We start from the raw sequence: 27,733 nt of genomic DNA, 5'->3' as shown, positions 1-27,733 counted from the left end.
AATTCCCACCCTATTGCTTCTCAGAAACAAAGAACTCTTTCACTAAATCTGAAAGCCAGCCAAAATGCAATTCCCAGAGGAGCAATGAGGGCTGGGGCCTTGGAATGTGTGATTGGCACCTTCAAATGACAGGCGATTGCTCCCCATCTATTTGTGGAGGCCACAGGGGTTCTTCTCCAAGTCTGACCTTATACTTTTCAATAGGCTGGGGCTGCCTGGGGACTGAGGTTGCAAGCACACAACCACTGGCTTCTACAAATTCCCAAAACTGGCCCGTGGTGGATTTTATCCAGAAGGTATAGCTGCCGTGTTGCAGCTCACACCATGTTGCCATGTAAAGGGCCCTTGGAGAGAGAGCATGGGAGGGAGGGACTGTTTCAAAGAGCAGAGATGCTGTCAGTTTGCTCTGTCATGGAGTCCAGACATCAGAGATTGGGTCTGTACAGGAGGGCAAAGGGGCCTCATTGGTCACTTTGCAGCTAAAAGATCCAAGTGGTGAATCTGCCAGGGCAGCTCGATGGAACGGTGATAATGAGAAGGGCTTTGGAGTTACAGTCCTGACTGTAAAATGAGGAAACTGATGCCTGCCCCAAAGGACTGAGGTCAAGAGTCAGGCCCAAATTCTGGTGCATGGTAGACACTCGAGAAATGCATGTTTCTGACATATATACATTAATATGTATGAAATAGACGACTAATAAGAAAAAAATCAAATTGTACACTTTAAATATATGCAGTTTATTGTATGTCCATTATATCTTAATAAAACTGTTTTTAAAAGGAAAAACAAATTTTTTTAAAAAGAAAGAAATGCATGTTTCTTTCAAAGCTGGACTCATATCGTCCCACGTCAATGTCTTTCACCTGGATGCCTATCCTCTCGCCGCTATCTTTGAAAAGCAGCTTGACTTTTCACCTCTTTTCAGTTTACATATACACCATCACTACCTTCCTATGAGAACCCCAACATACTTCCTAAGGAGTATGGGAAGCAGAGGGGATGGGGCATTCTCTCTTTTTTCTGGCTCTTTCTTGACACAAGAAGCAGACAATGGTGATGACCAACTCACTGGGTCACAGCCTTCTGGTACCTGCAAACCCACAGCTCTGCTTTCATTTGGTGCATCGGTGGTTAAGCACTGACTGTTTTTGACTCTTAGGCCCCAATCTTCTCCAAGTTATACTGACGGACAAAACTGCAGAAGCTCTGAGAATAAGGACTTCAGGAGATCAGGCAGACTTCGAATGAAATGAACGCTTGAAATAAATATAATAGAGGCACCACTTGAAAATTACCAGAACACGAAAATGAGACTAGCGGGCAGTTAATCCTGTAACTAAAGGTTTCTTCACCTTCAACAAAGATCTAAGGATTCACCTGATAGGCACCTCCCAGGATATATTCAAAACTGCTTTCTACTTGCAAATGCCATGCTGACATTACAGGAATTGATTTCCTGTGTCTAAGGGCCCGCAGACTTCATCCCTGCCTGCAAAGCCACAAGGTACCTGCTTCTCTTCCCAATGATCACTATTTCACATTCTGTGATTCTAACACCAGGAGAATAATCTTCCTTGGAATGGTTCCAAAATAATCTGTTCTTTTATGGTGTGTCTCTGCTCAGAAATGTTTCCCAGAGTGCTGGGGCCACTGAAGTTTACAGTTGCAGGTATTTTCTGCATACCAGAGTAAGATGTGCATTGTGACACATATTAAATTGTGTCTAAAAAATAGCAAACGAGTTAGAACCATTGCAAGTCCCCTCAAGTCATTTCAAACGCAGCAGCTTTTCATCTGTGTGTTACGACTTGTGTCCGTTATCCCAAGTCTTTTCATCTTTCATTGATCATTTCATTCACTTGAGGTTAGACCACGGGGCAGGCAGTTTAGTTGTCTTCTCATAACCCTGTTTCCCTGACACCCATTCCACTTACTAAGGGAAAGCACATTAGTTTAAAGTAAAGGAACAGCATGCCTTTTCATTCATTTATTTATTTATCCATTCATTCCTTCATACGTTTGTAAATGCCTCCCTTTCACAGTACTAGGAATACAAGAGTGAGCAAAATTAATTCCCTGCTACTGCAATCGTAGGAGTTGAAACAGCAAAGAATAAGTCAGCTATGAAATAAGTAGTGTAATTTCAACGTGATAATTGACATTTAGAAAGAAGGTGAGGGACTTCCCTGGTGGTCCAATGGGTAAGACTCTGTGCTCCCAACACAGGGGGCCTGGGTTTGACCCCTGGTCAGGGAATTAGATCCTGCATGCACGCTGTAACTAAGAGTCTGCATGCCACAACTAAGAAGTCCCACATGCCGAAACTAAAGATCCCACATGCCGCAACTAAGACCTGGTGCAGAATATAAATAAACATTTTTTTTAATTAAAAAATTTTTAAAAATAGAAAGAAGGTGAGGGGATGGTGAAGGCTTGGAAGAGGTCTGGGACTGCTTCTGATTAGGTTTTCAAAGAAGGCATATCTAGGAATCTGTCAGCTGAACTGAGCTGCACAAGTAAAGACTCCTAGAAAAGACTGCTCCCCACTCTAACGACACAGCAAGGACAGGAGCTCTGAGCTGGAGATGAACATGTCAGGTCAAAGGGACAGCTAGAAGCTGCTGCCAAGATACTGGGGACAGTGGAGACAGTCAGGGCCAGGCCACTTGGAACCTTGAGCACCGTGGTCTGGGTTTTATTCCAAGTGCAACCGATTTTTGATCTGGGGAGGGACTTGATCTGATTTACATTTTTAAAGGATCACTCTGCTTATGCATGGAGAAATGACCTGACGGCTGGCAAAGTGGAAGCCCTGAGACCATTGGAGGGTTCCTGCAGTAAGGTGACAGAGGCTCAGCTAGGGTGGTGGTGGCAGAAATGAAAAATGGTGAGAAGTGGCTGGATTAAGATTCTCTTCTAAAGGTAGAGCTCACTAAGTTATACAGCTGGTATATAGCTGAGCTGGGCCTCAACCCCAGTATCTGCTGGAAACAAAGCCCAACCACCCGTTAATTTGATTGTGTCTTTTCACTGATAAAGTCCAAGGAAGTTTAACCCATACGTTTAAGAAAAGATAGACCACACAACCTTAAAACAGCGAGGACACAACTGCAAGAGAATTCAACATTTCAAGCACCTTCTGTTTCCCATATCAAAACATGTGGTTTTACCAGAAGCTCAAGTTCATTTGATTTTTTTAAATTGATTACATATTTATGAGGTTTTATTGTTGAAAACACTTCTAAAATACATAATTGTAAAACTCTAGCACAGACAGTTTCCATGTCCCCTCATGTTACAGATGTACGGGTCTGATTTCCTGCTTTGGCAAATGTGACCCAGCATGGGTAACTGATTCTCCTCTGATGGGTCAGATTTCTTTAGGGCCTGGGGTCCATCACCATGAACATTCATTCTCATCATGTGCAGCTGTCCTTCTTGATGTGTGAAGGTATAAGCCACTGGAAAGACTCTGCAGTAAAACTCAAATACTTTGATTATCTTTCAAAATTTCCCTGGTCTCCATTTTTATCCTAAAAGCAAGGGCTAAATATTTCCTGCTCAATTGATTAAGTGGATTCCAGGTGATTGAGACTTCAGAGTATATTTTTTTTCTCTTCCTAACTTTAAGCAACTTGATAATGATGGTTACTAAACAGCCTGGGTTAACTTCAGTGTACTGGATGAGGGCTTTAAATAGACAAGGAGATGAATTTGGACCTAACTCCACCACGTAGTTAATAAATATGCATCTTTAGATAAGTTAGATTTCTAAGCCTCAGTTTCCTCATCTGTAAAGTGGAGCTAATAATAATTATACCTTAGGCATGTTATAAACATGAAATGAGATGCCATATATAAAATAATGATTCAAAATCAAGTTAGTATGGGCTTTGGCATGGCATTATTTCTTAGAAATACTAATTATCTGGGTTTCCCTTATCTGTTCATTGAGAACTTCCCAAGTTTGAAGTTTTGAATTTTAAATGTCTTTGTTCTTAACTTCCCCCCATATTAGTTTGCAGATGCCACAACAAAGTGTCACAGACTGGTTGTCTTAAACAACACAAATTTATTTTCTCACAGTTCTGGAGCCTGGAAGTCCAAGGTCAAGGTGTCGACAGGGTTGGTTCCTTCCAAGGCCTTTCTCCTAGGCTTGTAGATGGCCGGCTTCTCCTCCCTGTGTCCTCACATGGTCTCTCTTCTGTGTGTGTCTGTGTCCTAATCTCTTCTCATAAGACATCAGTCATACTGGATCAGGACCACTCTAATGACCTCATTTAACTTAATTACCCCTTTAAGGACCCTATCTCCAAATACAGTCACATTTTGAGGTACTAGGGGGTTAGAACGTCAACACATGAATTTTGAGTGGACACAAATCTGCCCATAACACGCCCCCCCCCCCACCCTTACATTTTCCCCCTGGAAAAAAAAATTGTGAGAAAAGCACTGAACCAGAGGAAGGGAAATGAGTCCTTTGCCTCATGTTTTTAAAAACTATTTTGCTATGTGACCTTTGGCAAATTATCTTGCCTCTTTGACCCACATTTTCTTAATCATTAAAATGAGAGGGTTGGAATAACGGATCTCTTATTTCTCTTCCTGCCCTTAACCGAGCAAAGCTAAGTTGATTTCTCATAGCAAAGAATCTGAGATAGAGCATGCAATGAAATACCTGGAAGCAAAACTAAACAAAACAAAACCACACCTTCTTTGTGGAATAAACCTAGATGAATTTTTCTAGAAGCAGAGGATTACATTCAATTGGTTTAAAACATTTTAGGTTGTTTAAAGCCCCTTCTTCTCTGTAAGGCCATAATTTAAACCAACTTAGTTGGATAAACTAGAAGCCCCACTCTGAATTTATCAATATCCCCAAACAAAGTAATCTCGTCAAGATATGGGGCACAGACTGGCTTGGAGGGAAAGAGTGTACGATTTCAAATAAAGGTCTCCTTGAAAGAATTAAGGGGGAAAAAATTTAAAAACAAACACACATACACACAGAAAATGTAAAATTAAAACCAGCTTCCAAGCTTACAGGTTAAGCCATGAAGGAGAGGGAGGGGAGAAGGGAGTGGGCATGTTTCCTCTCCAGCTGTGCAGCTTTCAGTCCTAAGACACTGTGTACCCTCACAAATGTCAACAGCCTCAGCAAGACAGGGAGTCAAGCAAGGATGGCGGTGAGTGAACAAATGTGCTCACTGGAGAGCAGGGGAAAACAAAGAGGGAAAGCAGAGTTTTCCCTGGAAAACGGCGAAACTCCTGGGGCAAGTGGAGTGATGGCAAGAATATTAGACTAAGACTAAAGATACTAGGACTTCAGTCAGAGTCTGATACTCACAAGCTGTGCAACTGAGGGCAAGTTACTCAACTTCTCATCCTGGGGTAGCTTTTAATTTAACTTCAGCTAAAAAACAGCACCTGAAAACACACCCACCATTTCATTTTTGCTGTTAAACCAAGATCTTGGAAACAACCAAAAAAATCAAACAAAATGGAATTAACTGAAGCACTGGGATAATATGTAGGTATTTAAAATTATGATATGTAAACACAGAGTTGCCATAGATCCAGCAATCCCACTCCTGGGCATATATCTAGAGCAAACTATAATTCAAGAAGATACATGCACCCCAGTGTTCAGAGCAGCACTATTCACAAGACATGGAAACAATCTAAATGTCCACGGACAGATGAATGGATAAAGAAGACGTGGTATGTATATACAATGGAGTACTACTCAGCCATGAAGAAAAGAATGAAATAATGTCATCTGCAGCAACATGGATGGACTTAGAGATTATCATACTAAGTGAAGTAAGTCAGAAAGAGAAAGACAAATACCATATGATATCACTTATATGTGGGATCTAAAATATGACACAAATGAAGCTATCTATGAAACAGAAACACTCACAGACATAGAGAACAGACTTGTGGTTACCACAGGGGAGGGATGGATTAGGAGTCTGGCATTAGCAGATGCAAATTATTATACACAGGATGGATAAACAACAAGGTTCTGCTGTATTAGCCCAGGGAACTATATTCAATATTGTGATAAACCATAATGGAAAAGAATATGAAAAAGAATATATGTGTGTATATATATATAGCTGAATCACTTTGCTGTACAGCAGAAATTAACACATTATAAATCAACTATGCTTCACTTTAAAAAAATACAGTTATATTATGAAAGAATATTTAAAACATGGAAAAATGTCATAATATATTGTGGAATGAAAAGTAGGACATAAAATAGCATGAACAATATGCTGTACTATTTTAATAAACAGTATATATAGTAGGAAGGAAAACCTTTAGATGAGTACACTCAAACCTTACAATGACTATCACTGAACAATTTCAGTGTAGCTTATTTTTATTGTCCTCATTTTTTTTTTTTTTTGTAAATTTTTCTACAACCACCATGGGGTTTTTTTTAACTTGGTTTTTTTGTTTGTTTTTTGGGTTTTTTGTTTGTTTGTTTCTTGTAATTGGAAAAAATTCCTACTCATTTTGCAAATTTCAGTGCCCTATGGTAAACCAGACAGTAGAAAAAGCCCTAATTTAGTCAGTCTCAAATTGAGACTTGGGTTTCAGTTTCCTCATCTGTAAGGGGAGACTAGACTGAAAAATTCTTTCAGGATCTTCTGATTCTATGAGTTTTGCAGAGCCCCATTAAGTCAAAACCTCAGTGGGATGTTGCTTAGGATGTATTCAAGAAGCTGGGGAGGGCAGTGTGGGATAGAGAATGAGAAAACGGCATTCAAGTCCCCCTGGAGGAGACTCCCGTGTTGGTATTTTTGCTAATTCAATGCACAACAGCCTTGGGTGCTGAGCATGGTGGGCACCCCCCTGGCAAGTTGGCTATGTAAGTACAACAGTGTGGAGCTGCTCCTGACATTCCTGGAAGCAAGGCTGCTCGGAGGGCAAGGCTAGAGAGCTTCCTGAACCAGGCAGGGCTCCTGAGTCCAACCCCATGCAGAGCAGGGCACCAACTGGCTGAGCTTCCCATAACTTGACCTTCACACCCCACAGAAAATGGGGGTGGAGGAGGACTTAACCCTCGACTCAAGTGAACTCCAGTTTGGACCAATGTCTCATGACCCCACAGGTGCAAGAATATAAAAGAAGGTAGAATTTAAGGTAGCACCGTAGAGTGGAGTTAAGAATGGGGTTCTGAGTCAGTATGAATTTTGGCTCCACCACTGAAAGGCTTGTGTGATCTTAGGCCAGTTTCCATCAATAAAATGGAAAGACCTAGTTAGAAAGCCAGCTACCTAACTAACTGGTTTTCAGTGCTGCGTGAGGTAAGAAATAAAAAGCACTTAATAGAGGATAAATAAATGTTAATTCTTATTATTTTAGATGCTCCTGTGACAAGCATCACATTGCTAGGCAAAGAGATGATGGTCAGTAAAATATTTATTCAATCAAAAATAGCAAAAAAGGTATTATTATACCTGACTAATTATATAAGACATATTTTAGTACACATGGTACTTCAATGCAATATTTTTTTCTTTTTCTTTTTTTAAGCTCTTTATTGGAATATAATTTCCTTTACACTCTTGTACCAGTTTTTGAGGTACACCAAAGTGAATCAGCTGTATTTATACATATATCCCCATATCCCCTCCCTCCTGCGACTCCCTCCCACTCTCCTTGTCACAGCCCTCTAAGGCATCACCCATCATCGAGTTGATCTCCCTTTGTTATACAACAACTTCCCACTGGCTATCTATTTTACAGTTGGTAGTGTATATATGTCTATGCTACTCTCTCACTTCGTCCCAGTTTCCCCTTCCAATGCAATATTTTAAGTTCCATGAATATACTTTAATTCTTCCCTTTGCCTTCCCTTAATAGATGCTCCCCTTAAAGGTATCTGGTGATTATTACTACGCTTAGATTATTGAGACCATCGATTGTATGGTTTACAGCCTGAGATGAGCTTGGTAAAATGTGCTTTAACTGTCCCCATCCCTCAAACCAAAAGTGAATTTTAGAATAAAAGCTAACAACAGGAATAGCTCCAAGCCCAGAGAAAGCTGACAGATGCAATAGGATGAGGGACTAGAAATCTTTGGGAAAAAACACACACACACACGTATAAAAACATTCCATTTTAAAATGGCCAGTCCTACCTGAGAAGTGAGAAAGCACTACAGGCTGCTCCTTAGCCAAACTTTCTGAAAGGTGGAGTTCGCTGTGCAAATGCAGACCAGCCTATCTACTGGCTGCTCACAATTAGAATGACTTGTGGTTTCTGGGCAAAGGCAGAAAGAGGCCTCAGTTAAGATCTCTGTTAGATCCTGGTTCAAACAGTCATGTAATTTTCTCTATTTGAAAGAGGACATAAAGGTCTCCATAAATTCCTTTAAATCATTTGCAGTAAGAGAACTGATGGGTCTGTTTGCAGATAAGAAGTACCCAGGTAGGCCCCTGAAAGTGGCTGAAAATGAGGCCAGATGCAGAATTTGGAAGAAGGAGAGGAGTGGAGGCCGGAGAAGAAAGAAGTACAAATGGGGGATGGACTCCCTGGCACAGCTGCCGCAGTCAGGCCCCGGACGACAGTTAACTCTGCTTGTTCTGCTGAAGCGCTGTCATGTTTCTCTGGGCCCAGAGATCCTATGCTGGTTTCTTAGAGCCAAGCCTTATCTCTTAAAAGTTAATATTCTAGAAAGTTGTCACTGAAAGGCAGGATGATGTAGAAGCACACATGTACACACGTGTTGATCACCTGATCATTTCCTCACCTGAAATTACTCCTGTAAGGTAAATGTTAAATAAATGTACTCATTCATTCAATAGGTGTTTACAGAGGGCTTACTATGTGGCAGCCAAAGGCTAAGTGCTGGAGATTCAGTGGCAACGAAACAAAATCATCTCTACCTCACGGAGCACCCGTGACATTATCTGGCCTTTGGGGGGAGGTTATTTCCATTGGATGGGGGCCATCACATTTCAAATATTGGCAAGAGCAGGTGAAAAGAGCTTGCAGAGCAACTAGAGACTGGGAGCTCTTCCCTGTTGCTTTGCTTGTTTGTTCGACCAGTCTAGATTTGGGGTAACTGTCGCCTTTGTGCCCTTATCAATGGCAGCCTTATCCAGAAGAGACACTGTACTTGCCAGCAAACAAAGCACGGTATCATTTTAATAATACTCACTGGAATGAATACTAAAGCTCTGCTAAGGAAAGGACCTATCAATCAACATTATTCCATTGCTCTCTTGCACAGAGTCTATCAACCAAATCTACTCTCTGAATGAGAAAAAGGCTGGGATTTTAAGGGTAAAAAAACCACTAAAGACCCTTACATCCAACACAGATGTTGGCTGGTCCCGCTGAGTTGAAGCCAACAACTACTGCCCTCCTCCATTTTCTCGCTGCTCTCTCTTCCCTTATGGGGTGGGATTAGAACTCCCCTCTGTGAATTTGGAACTTAGTACAGAGGGCTGACCATGATCTCAGGAGAAAATAGAAGACAAAATAAAGGCTCACAGGGTCATCTGCACTGGCAGGGACTCGGGGATCATCTAGTTCAATGCCCTCATTTGACTGATGCGGAATCTCAGAGGGATAATAAGCATTTGCCCAGAGTCACACATAAATTAGAGGCAAGGACAGGCCTGAACCACAATGTCCCGACACTCCATGCAGGACTCTCTTCCTTTCCCTGCATCATCAAACAAAAGGGCTCCTTTGCTCTACCCGTCAGAGGAACCCCTCTCTTAAAAGATAAAATCTCATTTTATCCTTTATAGCTCACTGCCCAGCCCTTCCATAGAAAAAAAGACCAACTAAGCCAAGAGAATTGTGCCCTTGAATTCCAGATGTCCCAGGACATTCCTGGACCATTCTGGAGTGGAGCTCCCCCATCTGGCTTAGAGCATTGGATGTGTCCCGTGTTCCTGGGCCTGGCTGAAGGAGAATGCAGAGCCTGGCTCCTTCTATGTCTGGGAAGAAGACAGGGACAGAGAGTGAGAAGGGGCCTTGGACCCAGATCTGCACTTATGAAAGGCAGAAAAATAGCATCTGCTTTTCCACCCTGCACTAACACATGCTCCTGGGGAAAAAAGCCAGAAGCTAACTCAGACAGCTGGCAGAGCAATCCACGAACCACTATTAGGAGGACATGGACTCAGTTGTTCCAATGGTGATGTGATAGGTTTGACCTGACCATTCCCACCCTTTCCACCCTGTGAACACTGGTCCCCGTTTGTGAACTAACAGGTGTGGCTAGCTGGAGGTGAGGGGGTGGGGACAGTCACCTGTGAATATGGAATTCGTGCTTTCCCGCCTATGAAACTCATTCATTTCTGGAGGGATCAACGCCAGGATCTTGCTTTTGCAGCTGTGTGATTTTAGTCAAGTTACTTAATCTCTCTGAGCCTCTATCCAGAACACAGAATGATGGTTAACCACTGTAGCTACAGGAGGTGTTGTGAGTCAAATGAAATAATCCATGTCATCTGTGCTAAGGCTCTCGATAAATGGTAGTGAAAAATAATAGCTCCACTACGCTTAGTCCAAGCACTGAGTCCCCTGTAATCTAGGTAACGGAAGAAATGTGCCGAGAGAAGTAGTTTTTCTGGTAGACTTCACGTACAGACTAGGACCAAAGAAGCGGTCAAGTTGAGGGGTTCATCCTACTCCATCAAACTATTTTTTTGGTCTATTTCATATACTGAAATAGATACATATTGAATTTGAGGAAAGGGGGATTTTACAGCACAAGGGTCTGAAAACAGAGGAGCCTATTTCTCTGGGTTGTCCAGGGTCCTTCTCATTTGTTTCCTTCCGGCTACAGAAAATGGGAGAAAAGGTAAAAAAGAGCATTGACTTGAGGAGGGCGTGGCCAGGGAGCCGTCCAGTACTCCAATTAGCATCCATCCCAGGTGATGGCATATTTACATTTCCAGTCCCTTTATGATTAGAAGCAGTGATTTAATCAAAGAGAGGCACATTTACCTCCTAGGGAGACATTCCAACTGTTGTAAACATTTCGTGATTTTTCAAATACAATAAGCAGACATAAACAGTCCTATGAAATACGTCAATGGGTAAAGAAGAGGACGCTTTAGGATATGAAGAGTTTTTGGTTCTTTTCCAAATTCAATTCTTTTTTTCCCTAAGGAGAAAGGACAGAGAAAAAGCCATTCAACAGGGAGTTGTGAAGAAACTTTTAGAAAGGGTATCCATAACCTGCATCAGTCTAGGCTAGAAGCTGATTAGCACCGAAAGCAATATAGTTCAGCTACATAAGGAAAATGCCTTTTCTTTAGGTTAAGAGAGAGTCTCTGTATCACAGTTCAAAGGCAGTCTAATGGCCTTGATTAGCTTGTCAGAAATGAAAGACAAGCATAATTCTGAGAAATAATTCTGAGAAACACTGTAACATAATTGAAGCAGGGAAAAAAAGTTTTTATATAACTTTGTGTTAATTTTTGTTTGTGTTTGAAAACTTGTATTAAAACATTGATTCCTAAGTAGTCTCTTCCTACTCCAGACCTTTATCAAGTCTTCTTTTATTAATTTCCACATTCCAAAGTAGCTAAGATTTCATAAATAATCTGTGTTTCCCATCTTGAGCACATCCAGGGTTCAGAGACCACTTTCCACAGTCACTCCTTCATCTGAGCTGTTCAACAGACCAGTGAGATAAGGAGGGAGGTTTTTTATTTATAAACTGACAGTTCTACTACATAGACTTGAATCCTCTCAGGAAAGCGATTTCTCCAGAATTCCCCCAAGTGCGCGGCTGGCTCTGCCGTCACAGCTGCTAATTGTTAGAGCTCTCTTTATCCACCTGAGCCACCTGCTAGTGTCTGAGCAAGAGGAATAACCTGGCTGCAGATCACCACATACCTGTTCAAAAACTAAAGTAACAAGTGAACAGCCCAAGCAGGGCTGGAGCTGAGATTCCCATGATCAGGTATCTAAGATGTTTCCCATTCCTAAGTCCTTGATATTTTTCCTCTGCCTTTTCTCTAGAATTTCCCTTCCAAGACATCTTACACAGATCGAGCTGGCTTTGGGTGACATCTTTTCTTTTGGTCTCTCAAACTCTGGTTCTCCATCTCCTAATATATGCTCCCAATCCAAAGTGACACCTACTGAAGCAAAAGGAAGGCACAGATCCAGGGATGTAGTTGCACCTGTCCCTCCCTCAGCTTTTAGTCTAGTTCAAGGCCTTCAGTTCAACTGCTGCAGAGATCTGGGTGTTCCTCTGGTTCACATATCTCCTTCGCTTCTCCCAAGTGAAAAATTCCCATGGCACCCACAATACCCACAACCACACACTTCAAGTGAGATCACAGTGCCCTGACTACATGCCCTAAACCAAACTCTCCAGGTCATGTTCCTGATGGAGGATGTGTCTTCCAGCAATCCCAAACATCACACACATACACCCCAACCTCCAATGTGGCAGAAATGCATTAGCTGCAAGATAGTATTTACAGAAATCCAATTAGTGTTTGCAGAAAGCCAGTTCTCGGTGATTTGTCTCCTAGAGGGAATTCTGGAGCTCTCTATCCACAGCTTTCAAAATCTCCACTGCAGGTACCTCTGGGAAGCAGCTGAGGCTATGAAGTCAGACAAGATATGTGTTTGATTTCCAGCTTTGCCTCAAATCCTCAGTGTGCTCTGGATAACTGACTTCATCTATCCAGGTCTCAATTTCCTTAACTGTAAAATGGGTTTTTGCAGAGACCCTGATAAGAGAATACATGTAAAGCACTGGAACCTAAGTGTTAGATCTCCACCCACTCTTGCCGTCAGCTTCAAGTTGTAGCTTATCTCAGAAACACACAATGAGTGTTAACCAGCCAAACTTTCTACCTGCAGAATTGAGATGGTCAGCTACCACCCCCAAGTTTACATTGATTCAATGTAAAAAGTGAAAGAGACCATGTTACAGAACCTAAACCATTTGCCCTACTCACACCACATAGCAGTGATGGTAGGAGCAGAGCCACCAAGAACAGTGTGGCAGTGAGGCACATGCACTTTGCTTTCAGTCAAGTGTGGAGGTTTGAGTCCTGCCTCAAACACTTATTATACCTCTGACCCTGGGCAGAGAAAAAAAAAAAAATCTATGAAATAAAGATAACTCTAGTAGTACCTCTCAGACACTGTTGATTTGAGGGATTAAATGAAACAATGCATGTAAGGTGCAATATCTGAAACAAAATAAACACTCAGTAGGTGTGAGCTGTTCTTAGTAGGAATAATTTTTAATTCATTTATTGATTTAACCAATCATTATTAGGCATCTATGTGCCAGGCACTGTGGGAGACAGAGGTGGATGACAATACCAGGTCCCTGCTCTGATTGGCTAGACCACCCAAACTGCTGCCTCTGACATTTAGAAGCAGGGGCTAGGGTTGGGGTAAGACCATGCAGGTCACGCAGGTGGCTGACCTGAGAAGAACAATGAGATCTGAGGCCTGAGCTATTCTCAGGGGAAGCCCGGGCCAATTCTACCTGCGACAGAGAAATAACCGTTTTCAGAAAACCAGTTACAGGGTAGTAGGAAGGCTTTACTCTCAGGAGGGAGCAAAAAAAGGTAGAAGGAAAAGCAGAAAACAAGCAAACAAAACCTTACTGTGTCCCCCAAATTGTGGCAGAGTGTGGTGCCTGTGGAAGCAAAGGTACTTGGCAAGAAAGACTGCCCCTATCGGTCCTCAGATTACAGTGACATTTCAGCTACTGGGTGGGGCAATCTTCACAGAAAGGAATACAGAGAGGATAGGAAACTTAACTCAAATTCCATAATCATCATTTTAAAAACATGAACTAGAATTGGCAGTAGGGGATTATCTTATATTTAGATCTTTAATCATATTTTCTGTATATTTAGATCTGTGCCCATATTTTTATCTTTTTAGCTACATCTAGGGAGGGTATCTCACCCCTGGTCATACATAGGTAACCATAATCACCTATGGACATGCAGACGTACAAAAATTACAACAATGTTTGGTCTGAAATAGAATCCTTGTTCAAGGAAACAAAGCATGAGAAAAACTGACAAATGGATTCCTTGCCCCCAAAGACAAACACCCCTCTCCTGCCATGCCCCTCTGCCTCTCCCCACCCCACACCCCTCTCAACAATGAATGCAAGGCAGGCTGGCTCGAAGAAATTCACAAGCACTGCCCATTCCCGTTACAGCTGCCGGAGGCACAGCCCCAGCTTCAAGGCAGAGGCTGCTATGCAGCACCACGCCCCATGCGCAGAGAAAGGATGGAAGCCACGCTGAAAATGAAGGATGTACCCCAGGGAAGAGCATCCAAGGGGGAACAAAAGGGAGCCCCCTGCAAACCTGGCCCTGGGATTCGGGCACAGCCACATTTACTGGGGCTTCCAAGGCTGTTGTCATATGGGCTCAATTTCTGTATCTTTCCTTAAAGGTGGCTTAAGCGATACCTAGAAGAATGGGCGTGGCCCTCAATAGCATAGCATAGGCTGAATCCATAAGAACCACTGCAGTCTTCAGACTGGGAAGAAAAAAATAATCTGTTTTCTGCTTTATCCCAAACAGGAGAACTGGCAAATGCACACTGGATAGAAAGCGAGTGGCATATACACAGCATAACTTCCACATGTCATAGCATGAGAGCTGAGGTTCATCTCTCCTGAGTTAGAGAAATAAGTATAAAAATTGAGCTTTTGTCCCAATCAGCTTTTTAAAAAAAATAATACCTTCCACAGCTCTTTGCAAAGACAACTGACACTGAGAAAATAATCTGAATTATAAAAAAACTCGCTATGTTTTTACAATAATGTAAAGTCAGTTATATCAGGTAGTGGTAAAGGAGGATGAGCTTAAACCCAATGCCTCTACCTGGCAAAAGGATCCCTATCCATCCCAACTCTATCCCCCTGGGGAATGTTGCTTCCCTGGGACCAGGTGGACAGCAGGTAGGGGTGGGGTGCACTTGTGTCCAGTGAAGCTCAGGTGCATGAAAAAGGTAGGATACTGCAACAGAAATAAACCACTGGACAATAAAGTGCACTAAAGGCAAGAACAGCTCCCTCCTGCCTGCTCAGCAATCAGGTTGTTCCAAGCCTAACAGAACAAGTGCAGACAGACTCATTCCCATAGCAAAAGCTAATGGATCCGAGCAAATGAACTACAGGAGCAGGTACAGCACTGTCCTAGGGCAGCTGCAGAGCCTCCCAGGGGCCAGCTGATCACTTCCTTTGTTCCTCTTACAAAGATGGAGTAGCCACCCATTCCCCCACTACACACACACACACACACATACACACACACACACACCCATGCACTACAGACAAAGCACAACCACACTGCTTCGTGCTCAACTAACAAATGTCAGTGGGTTTTCTGATGTTTTTGTCTTGCTCCGTTTTTAAAAATGCCCATGCCATCCCGTGGTGTGTCTCTTCCACTCGGGGCGTCATTTCAGCGCATCCTGGAGGAATCCCACACCGGGGCGCGGTATTTTGCCATGAGAGCTGCTTGCTGGACGCCAGCGAAGGTGAGGCTTCTGTACCTGATAAAGGCACATCCCCTCTCTACCCCGCCCTAGGCGCTCGCCCAGTGCATCTGACACCCGTCGGCCACAGGGGGCTCGGCTTTGCACACAATGGCAGTTGGACACGGCATGCACACAGCGTGCGCCTGCCACCGCAAACTAAAATCTGCTCTAAAACTCAGTCTTTTCTTGGGATGAGAGGGGAAAATGACAGGAAAAATGAAAATGCATCAAGGGCAAAAAAAAAAAAAAAAAAGTTGGTCATTCTCACTCCAGCCACGTTAACTGTCCAGTCCCAAGGATGGCGCACCGAAATATGAATTGGGGTGAACACAAGCAGGGAGTGGGCAAGGTGAGGACGGATGGTCCAGGCCCCCCATCACCCTCGCGGGGTGGGGGTAGGGGCTGGAGAGGCAGAGCCACAGGGCTGGAGCTCAGAGAGGGGCGCGGTCAGGCTACCACGTACCCCTGGGGAAAGGTGCCATCTCTCCATACCCCACCCCGCCAAAAGGAACCTTCTGCAAAAAACACGCCTCGCCTGGGGCAGCGCACTCTGACAACCCAGGCGGCGCGGGGGTCCAGAGAGGGCCGAGGGCCCTGCGTTATTTGGGAAGTACCGGGTGGTGGGAAAGATAAATAATCCAAAGTTCTCCACGACACTGTTTGGGTTTCCTCTTTGTTTGGTTTTCTCCAAACCCCAGGGTCGCTCCGTCTGGGTGGCGCCCCGACGCGCCGGCTGGACTGACCGCTGCTCTCCACCTCCACCCCCACCCCACCCCCCGGACCCCGGGTCCCCGTCCCTCCCCGGGGACCAGTCCAGGGAAGCCGGCGAGCTCCAAGCCGCCCCCGCCCGCGGAGCAGCCAGAGGTGAGCGAGCGAGCGAGCGAGCCACGGCGGCGTCCGACTCACCGTGATCCGCGGGATGTTCTTCTTGCCTTGGTAGGACATGGTGGCGGCGGTGGCTGCAGCAGCTGCCTCCCTCCCTCCTTCTTCAGCGCCTGCTCGCCCGCGCCTTCCTCAGCGCACAGCGCCCCGAGATCAGGTGGAGCGAATGGTGCGCTGGCCGCAGCCGCCGCCTCCTCTCGCCTCCGCCCCCCTCCCCGGCTCCCGCGGCGGCTGCCAGAGACAATAGTAAATCTCCCTGGTCCCCCTTTCACCCCCGCCCCCCCCCGCCCCCCCGCCACACACACCCTCCTCCACTAGCGTTCACGCTCGAGCTTTTTTTTTTTTTTTCTTTTGCGGTGCCAGCTGGGACCCCGTAAGACAAGAATGGCTGATCCGCGACTCCTCCCTCCTGTCTCCTATCCCTATGGATTCTCCTCTTTGCATCTGCCTCACCCACTTTTTCCTTTTCTTCCCTTTTTTCGGGTGACTTGAGAGCGCCGCGGAGCCAGCCTGCCGCACTGCCACCAGGGGGCGCGAGGGACCGTCCGCGGCGGGGATGCTGCGGTCCCGGGTGTCGGCGGAGAAGCGGCCGCGTCGCCCTCGCGGCCCCGCGGGCCAGGCCCCGGCCAGCGCCCGCGCCTGCGACCCGCCGGTGATGCGGTGTCCCACCCGGCCCACCCTCGTTTCGGAAGGGAGCCGGCTCCGAACGTCTCTCCGGGAACCCGCCCTCCTCGGCCCCCCGCGCGGGCTGGAGGAGGCGGCAGCCTCCTTTGTTACCGCGGAGGCCCGAGGCCCGGCGCCGCCTCTGCTGGCCGCTGGGCGTGTAAACGGCCGGCGCGATCCCTTAGAAAGCCCAGAACTGGTCGGACTTTGTGCAGCCTGGCTGGCCTCTGCGATCCCGAGACCGTGAAAATAGGGAACAGAACATGCGAAGCAACCCCTCCCTCTCGGAGGGCTGCGAGGGGGCCCCGTGTCAGCTTCCATGAACCCTTCTCTGTACTGTAAAAATAATCCCCACAATAATGTTTTTAAGGAACTCCACTGTCCGGCTCTCTGTTTGGAAGAAAGAGCATTAACGCTGCTCCGGGAGTAAAGAGTGGACAACACCTGTAGGGAGAAGGCAAGTGCCCCGACACTGCGCTGCGCAGCCGTGGGTTTTCTGCGTGGGCCGATGTGCGGCGTTCACAATCCCCAGTTGACTTTAAGGCAGGGCGGACAGAATAAGGTCAATGAGCTATCAGGAGCAAAAACATGACCCTCCGATGCTGGAATATATTATCCTTTTGCTACCTGCTTCAATGAAACGGCCAAGGGAGGCATGTTCGGAGGAGCCACTGTGACTAGGGGCTGAGGGATGATCGGGTGGGGGAGCTTTCTCAGCTCTCCTGAAAAAAAGAAATCATCCCAAATATACCATTTGAAAAACAAGAAAAATGGCTTGCTATGCAAAAATTATAAAGCCCTCTCAAGACAAGCCTCCATCCCTCTGTGGATGCTAACTGTAGATACCACAGAGCATGACCAGGTCTGTGTTAGGGAACTTGAATTCACATTTTATAAGGCAGGCCAGCAACTACACTTCGGGACATCTTTTCATTAACTTGAAGGCTTCCTTTGCAATAGAGAAGCTATATAAAGCATGCACAGAAAGAGGGTTCAGAATACTCCAGCTTGGGCTTTCCATAAACCTGAAATGAACCAGCCTGGTCACACAATAAAAGGGCCGAATAACCCCCCTGAAACACTCCTTCTCGAGTGAGTTAACCCAGCGGCTGATTATTCACAGAGGTAACTAGACTGAATGCAGTCTTCACAGCATTCTCCACTTTATTTCTGTGATACTCTGGCTTGGAGGATGAATGCAAAGCAAACGTCACCTCTCTGTACTCTTCTGCAAAGCACAGGGGAGAAAAGAAAAAGACTAAAGCCAAAGGCACGCCCTAAACATTTTGCTTTGTTCTTAAAGCATAAGTGCTGAGACCACTAGCCAAGAGTTGTGAAATTACAAAGCATTCTGGGGATTGGCATGCAAATGAGCAGGATTATATTTAGAACAGAGTAAAAAGAGAATTAACTACATACTATGCAACCCTGCAGAGGTCTCTCTGAATCTTCCCATAGTTTTAACTGCCCCAAATTTATTTGAAGGGATCTTGCAAGTTCTTCTTAGGAAAAACAAAAAATATGTAGGGGACATTTACAATCCTAAAGAAATACCACTGCCTTCCTTTTTTTAATTTCATAAATTTGCTGGGGATTTTTTTGTTGTTGTTTTCCTTTCTTTGCATCCCAATTATCTCCTCTGTTACTGTCATTATAATCCAGAACACTCTCTACTAAACAGATTTATACCATGTTTTTGATCACTAGATGATTTTGTGTGTGTCTGTTGTTTCAAATTACAAGACTTGGTTAATCTCTTTGAGGTCAGGTTTGCTTGCAAGAAGCCATGCAGAATAGGACTTGTGATGTGTTTCTCTGGATCAGACTGCTGTGAAAAGCCATGCACAGGAATGCATAATAACCAGCTAATCGGTTCAAGCTGTTGTTCCATGAGCAGAAATGTTCAACAAACACTATTTTTTCCCTCCTCCATCCCCTTCAATCATCTTTCTCTTTCTTAAATCAAAATCAAGTGTCTAAGATGAGTTTAAAGAAAAAAAGCCTTCCTTGGCTGTGCCTTTCTTATTCAAGGAATGAGAAGAAAGGCAGCGATCAACACAGGATGCCTCTGTGTCTGGCCAAGCGAGTGAGGAGTGGAACCAGCATGGATGTTTTCCACAGTAGAATGACTCTGAATGGTTTTCCTTGGATACACAGCAGTTCTTGGCTTTAGGTATCTCAGGAAACTATGAGAGAAGGAGAGGGAGACACAGAGCGACTTAATTTATGGTCCCAAAGAAACAATTTTGGCCACCAGATCTACCACATCCATCGACTTCCACACCTCAATCAAGGCTACTTTATTTCTAGGTGCTCAGGCAAAGGTTTGGCACCATCCAAACCTTGACTTCTCTCCTTCAGTCCAATCCAATTTGCACTGCACATCCAATCTGTCAGGAGATACTATTGGTTCTGTCTTTTACATACATACGTATATATATACACACACACACTATGATCTCTTCTCTCCATCTACAGAGCTTCTCTCTGTGTCTATCTATCATCAGCTATTACCTGGACTACTGCAGTAACTGCTTAACTGGGCTCTCTTCTTCACCGTTATTCATTCATTCATTCATTCTTTCTCACAATATTCACACACTATTTACCCTGTGCATACTACTTATTTTTCTAAGTGCTAGTACTACAGGTGTGAATAATAATAATAATAATAATAATAATAATAATATCCCAGATCTCAGCAAGTTTATTTTATACTCTTATTCAAGAGGATACCATCTGTTACCTGTTAGCCCCCTTCTATGCTTTATTTTTCATAGTACTTTTCACCACATAATATGTTAATTAATTATTAAGTATTATCTTCCTTCTTGTCACTAGAATGTAAACTCCCTGAGGGAGTGTGTCTGTTTTATTTACTGCTGGCTCCTGAGTGTGTGAAATGGTGCCTTGCCCGAAGAAATTGCTCAATAATTATTAGGTGAGTGAATGTGGAATAAGAACGTTCCTGTAATTAAAGGGCATGCGGTGAGAACCTAGATTTAAGAATATCTACTTTGTGGGAAGTTGCTGTATTAACAAAGGGAGATCAACTTGATGATGGGTGATGCTTTAGAGGGCCAGGACAGGGAGAGTGGGAGGGAGTCACAGGAGGGAGGGGATATGGGGATATATGTATAAATACAGCTGATTCACATTGGTGTACCTCAAAAGCTGGTACAAGAGTGTAAAGCAATTATATTCCAATAAAGAGCATTAAAAAAAAAAGAATATTTTTGCTTCTCTAAGCCTTAGAGTTTCCTGATTCTAGATTTCAGAGCAAGTGAATTCAAGATGGAATCACTTTGCAAATAGGATACAGTCACAAAATTCCAAGACAATACAGGGGCCAAAGAATGACTGTGTAGAATAGATTTGGTACATGAGTAGTGACTAGAGAGCTGTGACTTTGAAAGGAGCTGCCATCGAAGCGTAAGAAAAGATCAAAAGCCTTGTGCTAAAGAGTTTCTTTTTAAAAAAATGATATTAAGTTCAGAAGGAAAACTATGGACTAGAACCCAGAATGGTGTACTGTTTAAGAAACTTGACTTGGGAATAGAGGGATTTCTGTCCATATTCTGATTCATTCACTTCCTATTTCTATGGCTGTTAGCAGATTATTTCAACCTTCTGAGCCTTGGTTACCTTATCTCTAAAATGAGCATCTTATTTCCTATGACACAGTGTTTTTGTGATGATTTATTAATTCATTCAACTAATATTTATTGAGTACCTATTATGGGTATCTAGGCACTAGGGATAAATATTTGAATAAAATAGACAAAATCCCTGCCCTCTTGAAGCTTCCATTCTAGGGTGGGTATAAATCAAGAGTAAAAAATTGTATAATGTTTGGGACTTCCCTGATAGCACAGTGGTTAACAATCTGCCTGCTAATACAGGGGACATGAGTTCGATCCCTGGTCCAGGAAGATCTCACATGCCACAGAGCAACTAAGCCCATGCACCACAACTACTAAGCCTGTGCTCTGGAACCTGCAAGCCACAACTACTGAGCCCACATGCCACAATTACTGAAGTCCATGCGCCTAGAGCCTGTGCTCCACAACAAGAGAAGCCACCGCAATGAGAAGCCCGCGCACCGCAACAAAGAGTAGTCCCCACTCACCACAACTAGAGAGAAGCCTGCGTGCAGCAACAAAGACCCAACACAGCCAATAAATAAATAAATAAATAAATTTTAAAAATTACATAGTGTTTAATAAAGTATATAGTGTTTAAAAGAGTGGCAAGTGCATTGGGGATAAATAAAGCAGGGATAGGGAAATGAAAGTCATTCCAGTGTCTTGAGGATGGGCTAGAATTTTCCATATCAGGTGTCACAGAAGGTCTGGTGAGATGGTGGTTGCTTGGACCAAACAGTAACAGTGGAAGCAGTGAGAAATGGTCAGATATTGGATATGATTCAAGGTTAAGCCAGCAATATTTGCTGATGGATTTGACTGGGGTATGAGAAAAAGACGAATCAAAGATTACCCTAAATGTGCTGGCCTGAGCAACTCAAAAGATGAAGGTGAGATAGGGAAAACTTTGGGAGCAATGGGATTGGGGAAAGTCAGGAGTATGTTTGTGGACATTCTTACTAAACATCCAAGTGACTTGTTGAACAGGCAGGTAGATATTCGAGATTAGAAGTCTAAGGGAAGAGCTGGGCCAGAGATACACATTTGGGAGTGGTCAACCTCTAGGTATTATTTAAAAGAACAATGCTGGATGAGTTGGCCATGGATGTGAGTGGAGATAGAGCTCTGAGTTAAGTAAGCACCCTGAGGGTAAAAGAAGAACCAGAAAAAGCAGCAAAGACAGAGTGGTTAATGAGACAGCAGAGACACCATGAGAGTATAGTGTCGTGAAGGTCAAGAAATAAAATTATTTCAAAGAAGAGAAAGCATTCACTTTGTTACATGCTATTGAAAGGTCAAGGATGATGGGAACTGAGAATTCATCATTGCATGAAATCACTGAGGACCTTGACTAGAGCGCCTATAAAATGAGTAACTTCATACCCACCCCACAGTGTTGATTTTTTTGTATGTGTGAGCAAGTATTAAATTCTTCAGGTACTATTCACTGCATACCTACTATGCGTGCATGCGTGCCAGAGCAGTCTTAATGAAGTTGTAGGGGTGAAATCTGATTGGAGTGTTTCCAAGAGAAAATCAAAGTGGAAACTCTAATACAGGCAACTCTTTCAAGGGCCTTTTTTGTAAACAGGGACAAGGATATGGAGCAGTAACTAGCAGAGAAAGTAGAATCTGAGGGAAAGAGCACGGTTTATGCCAATGAGGCTGATTCAGAAAGAAGAGGAAACTTCACAATGCAGGAGAGAAATGGGACAATTGCTGTTGGGTTCTTGAATAGGGCAACAAAGGTGACATCTAGTGTTCAAATGGAGGGCTTGCCCTTAGCAAGGACCGTTCCTCCACAAGTAACTAAGGGGAAGAGGATACTGGCACAGAGATCGCAGCTAGGTAAATTTCATGGAGGGAGTTTATGGTAGTTCTCTTCTGACTGTGTCTATTTTCTCTGCCATTAGCTAAGACAATCTGGGAGAGAAGGTACGGAAAGTTAAGAGGGCAGAGGAGCTGGTATAAAATTCGTTTTGAGGAGAGTAAAGGGGCTAGGGAAATATGGTGTGAGTCCCTGGCAGGATACCCCTCAGGTGGCGGCCATAAGTTGAAAGAGAGACCCATAAGCATGATTGTGGCTCTGCCTCCAGTCACATACAGCTGTACACACGCAGGCATGGAGGAGGCAGCGCGTGGAATTTCACAAGGGTTTTGCTAGATGAGTGTGGAGAAGGGAGAAAGAAACTCAAGGCAACTGAGGATAAAGCATGGGATCTAAGCTTGTTAAGAAGGCACAAGTGCAGAGGGAGGTAAAGGACAGTGAACATATGGAAGATTAAATAAGATTACTCACGTAAAGCTCAGCACAAAGTCAGTCAATTAGATGGCAGCTATTCCTACCATTATTTTTAATGTTCTGATTATTATTTGCCAAACTTGTTTGTGTCTGGGACTATGTCTTGTTTATCCTGGTAATTGCCAGCTCTTTTATAAGGCTTGGAACAGAGTAGAATCACTGGGGGAAAATTAATTGAATAGAGGGGAAAGTCAAGAATACTCTGTCTTGCTTTTAATCTCCAAAATATCTAAAATAAGTGCTTAATAATTCACAGTGTTGACTGTTAAGAATACCTTCTACTTTTTAAAAACAAATTTATACTTTGCTATATTAATATGGGTAAATGTCTTCCCCCATCCTAATTTGAAGGGTGAAGAAAAACATAGTTCCCCCCAAAAATACAGAAGAGTTTTGAAGGGGCAAAAGCCACATACCAGGCTTTTGTGAAATATATAGACTATTCTAATGTGAATAAACATTTAATCTCAGAACTGCCCATTAAGTCATTTGGGTCCATTAATTTTACCTACATTTCAAACAAAGGAAATCTCAGTCATGTACTTCCAGTGTCACCGAATGAAAATCAAAGCGGTGATTCACCTGCTATTCTTAGATGTTTACATATTAAATACACAGAAATAACCTGACAAACAATCCTACCCTTGAAACACATAAGCCAAAAAAAGAAAAAAAATATGACAGCCACAGAAAAGTATTCCCATGGGCTTGTTCCCAAAGCGAACATATCAGTGTGAGCAAGGGGTGCAAAGTTACTTCTTCCTAGATGGACATTCTCACTCACGGCCTGAGCAGAGGAGGATTCCGCAGGGCTCTGGCCTTCTCCACACAAAGCCTGGGAGGCCTCTTCAGGTTTTAAAGACAGTTTAGTCCATACCTGGAAATATTTTTACAGCACATATCCATCAAAGGCTGTCAGTTCTGAGGGGCGCCTTGGGCAGGAAAGGGCTCTGCAGCAGATGCAGCGTGCAGTACAAACAGCCCTGCCCCTTTAGCCCTGTGACCCAACACATCCTACAGCACTGCAGGTACTTGTGGTGGGAAAAGTCACCACATGAAGGTTATGCAGTCCAACAGGAGTAACCTAATTTACACTCTTAGGGCTCTGGAGTAAGAGAATCATGCACTATTTGAAAAATAGGTCCTTGAATGTTACTGGACCCTGGCAGAGACGGAAGGCCTGACTAGGGTCATGAAGTGGCCATGTAGCCAGAAACGTCCATTATGAGCTGGATTCTATCAGATCCACTGAGTCATAAGGTCAAGTTGGCCAAGCAGCAATTGACCATGAGAAGGGCTGAAAGGCACAAGTAAACTACCTGAGCAGGTGGCCCCATCTCCCATGTCATCCACTACTGTTGCTCCAGCATCTTTCTGTCAGCACACACCTATGGCCCTTAGTATCAGCTGATGGAGGAGGAAAACACCTGAGCCTGGTTTCTAGCTGGGTTGGCTCAGGATGTAGATCACATTGAAAACAGACCATGGCCACTTGACAATCCCACTCAGGGGTGCCACTGAAAGACAATAGTGAAGAGATCTCTTCCCAAATGGAAAGAAAAGTGGCTCAAGATTATACATAATGTTGAAGAAGAAAAGTGGTGTGAGATTATATATAGTGTTGAAGTATTGCTAGGCATTGAGAAGAAAGATTAAAGATCAAGGAAAAGGTGGCCTTAGCTAGAAGCACATGGTAGACCTATGGAGTGGGCATAAAGAGTGAAGGTATATATACATTATATCTTCATGCCCTTCAGAGAGCATCCATTACAGAAGAGGCACTAAACAATGAGGGAGACAAAACGACTCAGTCAGCTGACATCAGCCACCCTCCATCATCAACCCAATGTTGGCACGATGGGCACACAGATGGAGTAGACAAGACATGGTGACAGGGATAGAGTCCATGCAGGGAACCAACACCCACTCACCAGTGCTGATCCAGCTACTGGTGCTGTCAAACGTCCATCCTGCCAGCAACAGACCGAAACACTTCCTGCCCAAGACGGCACCATCCCTCAAAGATACACCCAGCCACTTGTGCAGATGACCTTAGACCCCTTTCACACTAGAAGGCACAGTGATTCATTTTTACAGAAATGAACACATATTCTAGATGTGGATCTGCATCTTCTGCTGCTGTGGTCTCAGCCAACACTATGTGAGGGCTTAAGGGGTGTTTGAGGTACTGGCCCAGGGTCCACATAGCATCACATCAGACCAAGGGGCTTGTTTAACAGCAAATGAGATGGAAGAAAGGCCACATGGCTGTGGGATCCACTAGTTATATCAAATACCACATCACCCTGAAGCTGCCAGCCTGAGCAAGGAGGAATGGCCTACTGAAGGCACAAGTGAAGCACCATTTCAGAGACGACTCTTTGCAAGGACAAGGCACCATCCTCCAGGATGCACTATGCACTGTAAATCAATACCCTTTATATGGTGCTGTGTCTCACAAGGAAGGACACATGGATCCAAGGACCAAGGGAAAGAAGCGGGAGTGACCCCTTTTACTTCCATTCCCAGGGACCCAGCTGGGAAATACATGTTCCCATCTCTGCCACTCTGGGTTGTTTAGTGACTTTTTCCCCAAAAGGCAAATGCTTCTACCAGGAGGCACAGTGAGAACTCTACTGAACTACAAATTACAGCTGTTACAGGGCACCTTGGGCTCTTTGTGCTCAGGGACTAAACAGGCAAGAAGGAGATTTGGTATCCTTCTTGGTACGCACCTGATGAGCATGAAGAGATAGGGCACAAAGTGGGGCAGGGAGGAGTATGTCTGACACTCTCATGATCCACAGAGGTTCGTTTAGGTACCGCCTTGCCTGATCTTGATGGTAAATGAACAAGTACATCAGCCATAACCTGAGACGGATATGGTGACTGGGGTCTCTTACCCCTCAGAGATGCGGGTCCATGTCCCAACACCAAGTATACCCCCTGGACCAGCAAAGGAGTTAGCTAAGAGTGAGAAGAATCCAGAATGGGTCATAGAGGGGGATAATGAGTATTATCATGGCCCTAAGACCAGCTGTGGGAAAAGAGGCCCCAAGACCCTCAAGAGAAGAGGCACACCCAGATCCTAGAGTTTTTGTGCCCAGAAATTACCCAAAGAGGTGAACCTGAGCAGGGCAAGGAGGGGTCTGCATAGACGGATGAACCTCCACCCAGTCCCCCAATTCAGGGCTGAAGGACTCAGCCCCCCAGGTGTTCTCAACCCCTTCCTGGAAACTGCCCTTGGGCAAGGTAACCACCACTGCAAGAGCAGATTGATCCAGTAATTGCTAATGTGAGCATATAAAGGCCTGGCCTCCCAGGTGCAAGAGGGCAACAACTCCAGCGGGTTAGCCCAGTTTCAGACCTGCAAGGTGAACTGAAGCCTTGTTAAGACCACATCACAGCTCAGCGTCCCCTTCCACAGGTGTTGAGCCTGAGTATATTCCCTAATACACTCCCCACATCTAATTCTTCTCAGAATCTGCTTCCTAGGAAACCCAACCTGCAACGGTCAGGCTGGTATTCAGCAAATATTTATGTGGAGTGACGTTTTTTATTTAGCCAATATTTTAAAATGTGTAGATTTCATATTCAAATTTAGATTTCTTTTTTATTTTTTACATACTTATTTATTTATTTACTGGCTGTGTTGGGTCTTTGTTGCTGCCCACGGGCTTTCTCTAGTTGCAGCGGGTTGCGGGGGTGGGGGCTACTCTTCATTGTGGTGCGCAGGCTCCTCTTTGCAGTGGCTTCTCTTGTGGTGGAGCATGGGCTCTAGGCACGTGGGCTTCAGTAGTTGCAGCACATGGGCTCAATAGTTGTGGCTCACAGGCTCCAGAGTGCAGGCTCAATAGTTGTGGCGCACGGGCTTAGCTGATCTGCAGCATGTGGGATCCTCCTGGAGCAGGGATCAAACCCTTGTCCCCTGCAGTGGCAGGCAGATTCTTAACCACAGTGCCACCTAGGAAGTCCCTAGATTTCTTTAAAAATTGGAAAACTTGGCAATTCTGGGCTCACAGATTCACACTGGTGCCCATCAGAGTTAAAGACTGGTTGTCCTTTGGAACAAACAGGTATTTCCCAATTAGCTATAATGTCTGCTGCTTCCTCTTTCTTCATGTAGGGTTGGCTTCCATGTTTTTATGCCACCTGCCTGGCTTAGAGTCACTTGAATTTCTGATATCAGACCACTTGGAGACTTGAGTTATTTAGGCATTAAGAAATAGGGACTCTGGGTCTCAAAGGTGAGGGTTGTTCTTTCCCTATGCAGACTTTGGTGCCTGTTCAGAACTGAGAGAGCAGTGAGTTACCTCCAGGGAACCACTTCCTCCCCGCCCATCCTCACTCCACCAGCACTGGGCCTTAAACCACAAGACTGAATCCTGGAACTCCCCGACCCTCTGCTAAAAGCCAGTTTGAGAGCATGGGCTGGAGCTGCCAGATCTATGGTTACATGCAATCAGTTTCACCTTTGGGCTGAATGGAAACACATGTGATTGGATTCAGATCTCTGCAGGTCCAGCACAACAGCTCACCCCCAGATGAGGGATGTGAGACTGACTCTTGGATGGAGACTCAAAATAGCAAGTCAACCCCCAAGTACAAGGCTGCAACCCTAGTTTATGTTTTCCAGGTTTCCCATCCGTCTCCAGGAAGGGACTTTGGCTGCATGTCTTGTTTTTTTCCCCTCTGGTTTCCTGTATTCGGCTATA

The 27,733-nt window shown here is 44.4% G+C and overlaps 1 protein-coding gene across 4 annotated transcripts in view; it reads right to left on the bottom strand.

Moving 5' to 3' along the window:
- The window catches only part of DPYSL3 (dihydropyrimidinase like 3), a 110,778-nt gene that overhangs the window by 44,546 nt on the left and 38,499 nt on the right, over positions 1-27,733 (bottom strand). The window contains exons 1-2 of one of the 4 annotated variants that reach the window (XM_057731826.1): positions 16,863-17,012; positions 16,434-16,640 (exon numbers count right to left, since the gene is read on the bottom strand). The exons of 2 other annotated variants lie outside the window; for them this stretch is intronic. In XM_057731826.1, the coding sequence (XP_057587809.1) occupies positions 16,434-16,472 (39 nt within the window). In that variant the 5' untranslated portion in view covers positions 16,473-16,640; positions 16,863-17,012. Of the gene's footprint in view, positions 1-16,433; positions 16,641-16,862; positions 17,013-27,733 lie in introns of those variants that run through there. One more of the 4 variants, XM_057731817.1, reaches the window with a different exon arrangement.

The sequence above is a fragment of the Hippopotamus amphibius genome, chromosome 1, assembly GCF_030028045.1.
Source record: "Hippopotamus amphibius kiboko isolate mHipAmp2 chromosome 1, mHipAmp2.hap2, whole genome shotgun sequence".
NCBI classification, from domain to species: Eukaryota; Metazoa; Chordata; class Mammalia; order Artiodactyla; family Hippopotamidae; genus Hippopotamus; species Hippopotamus amphibius.
The sequence above is the reverse complement of the archived record's forward strand: the minus strand, read 5'-3'. Positions and strand labels throughout refer to the sequence as shown.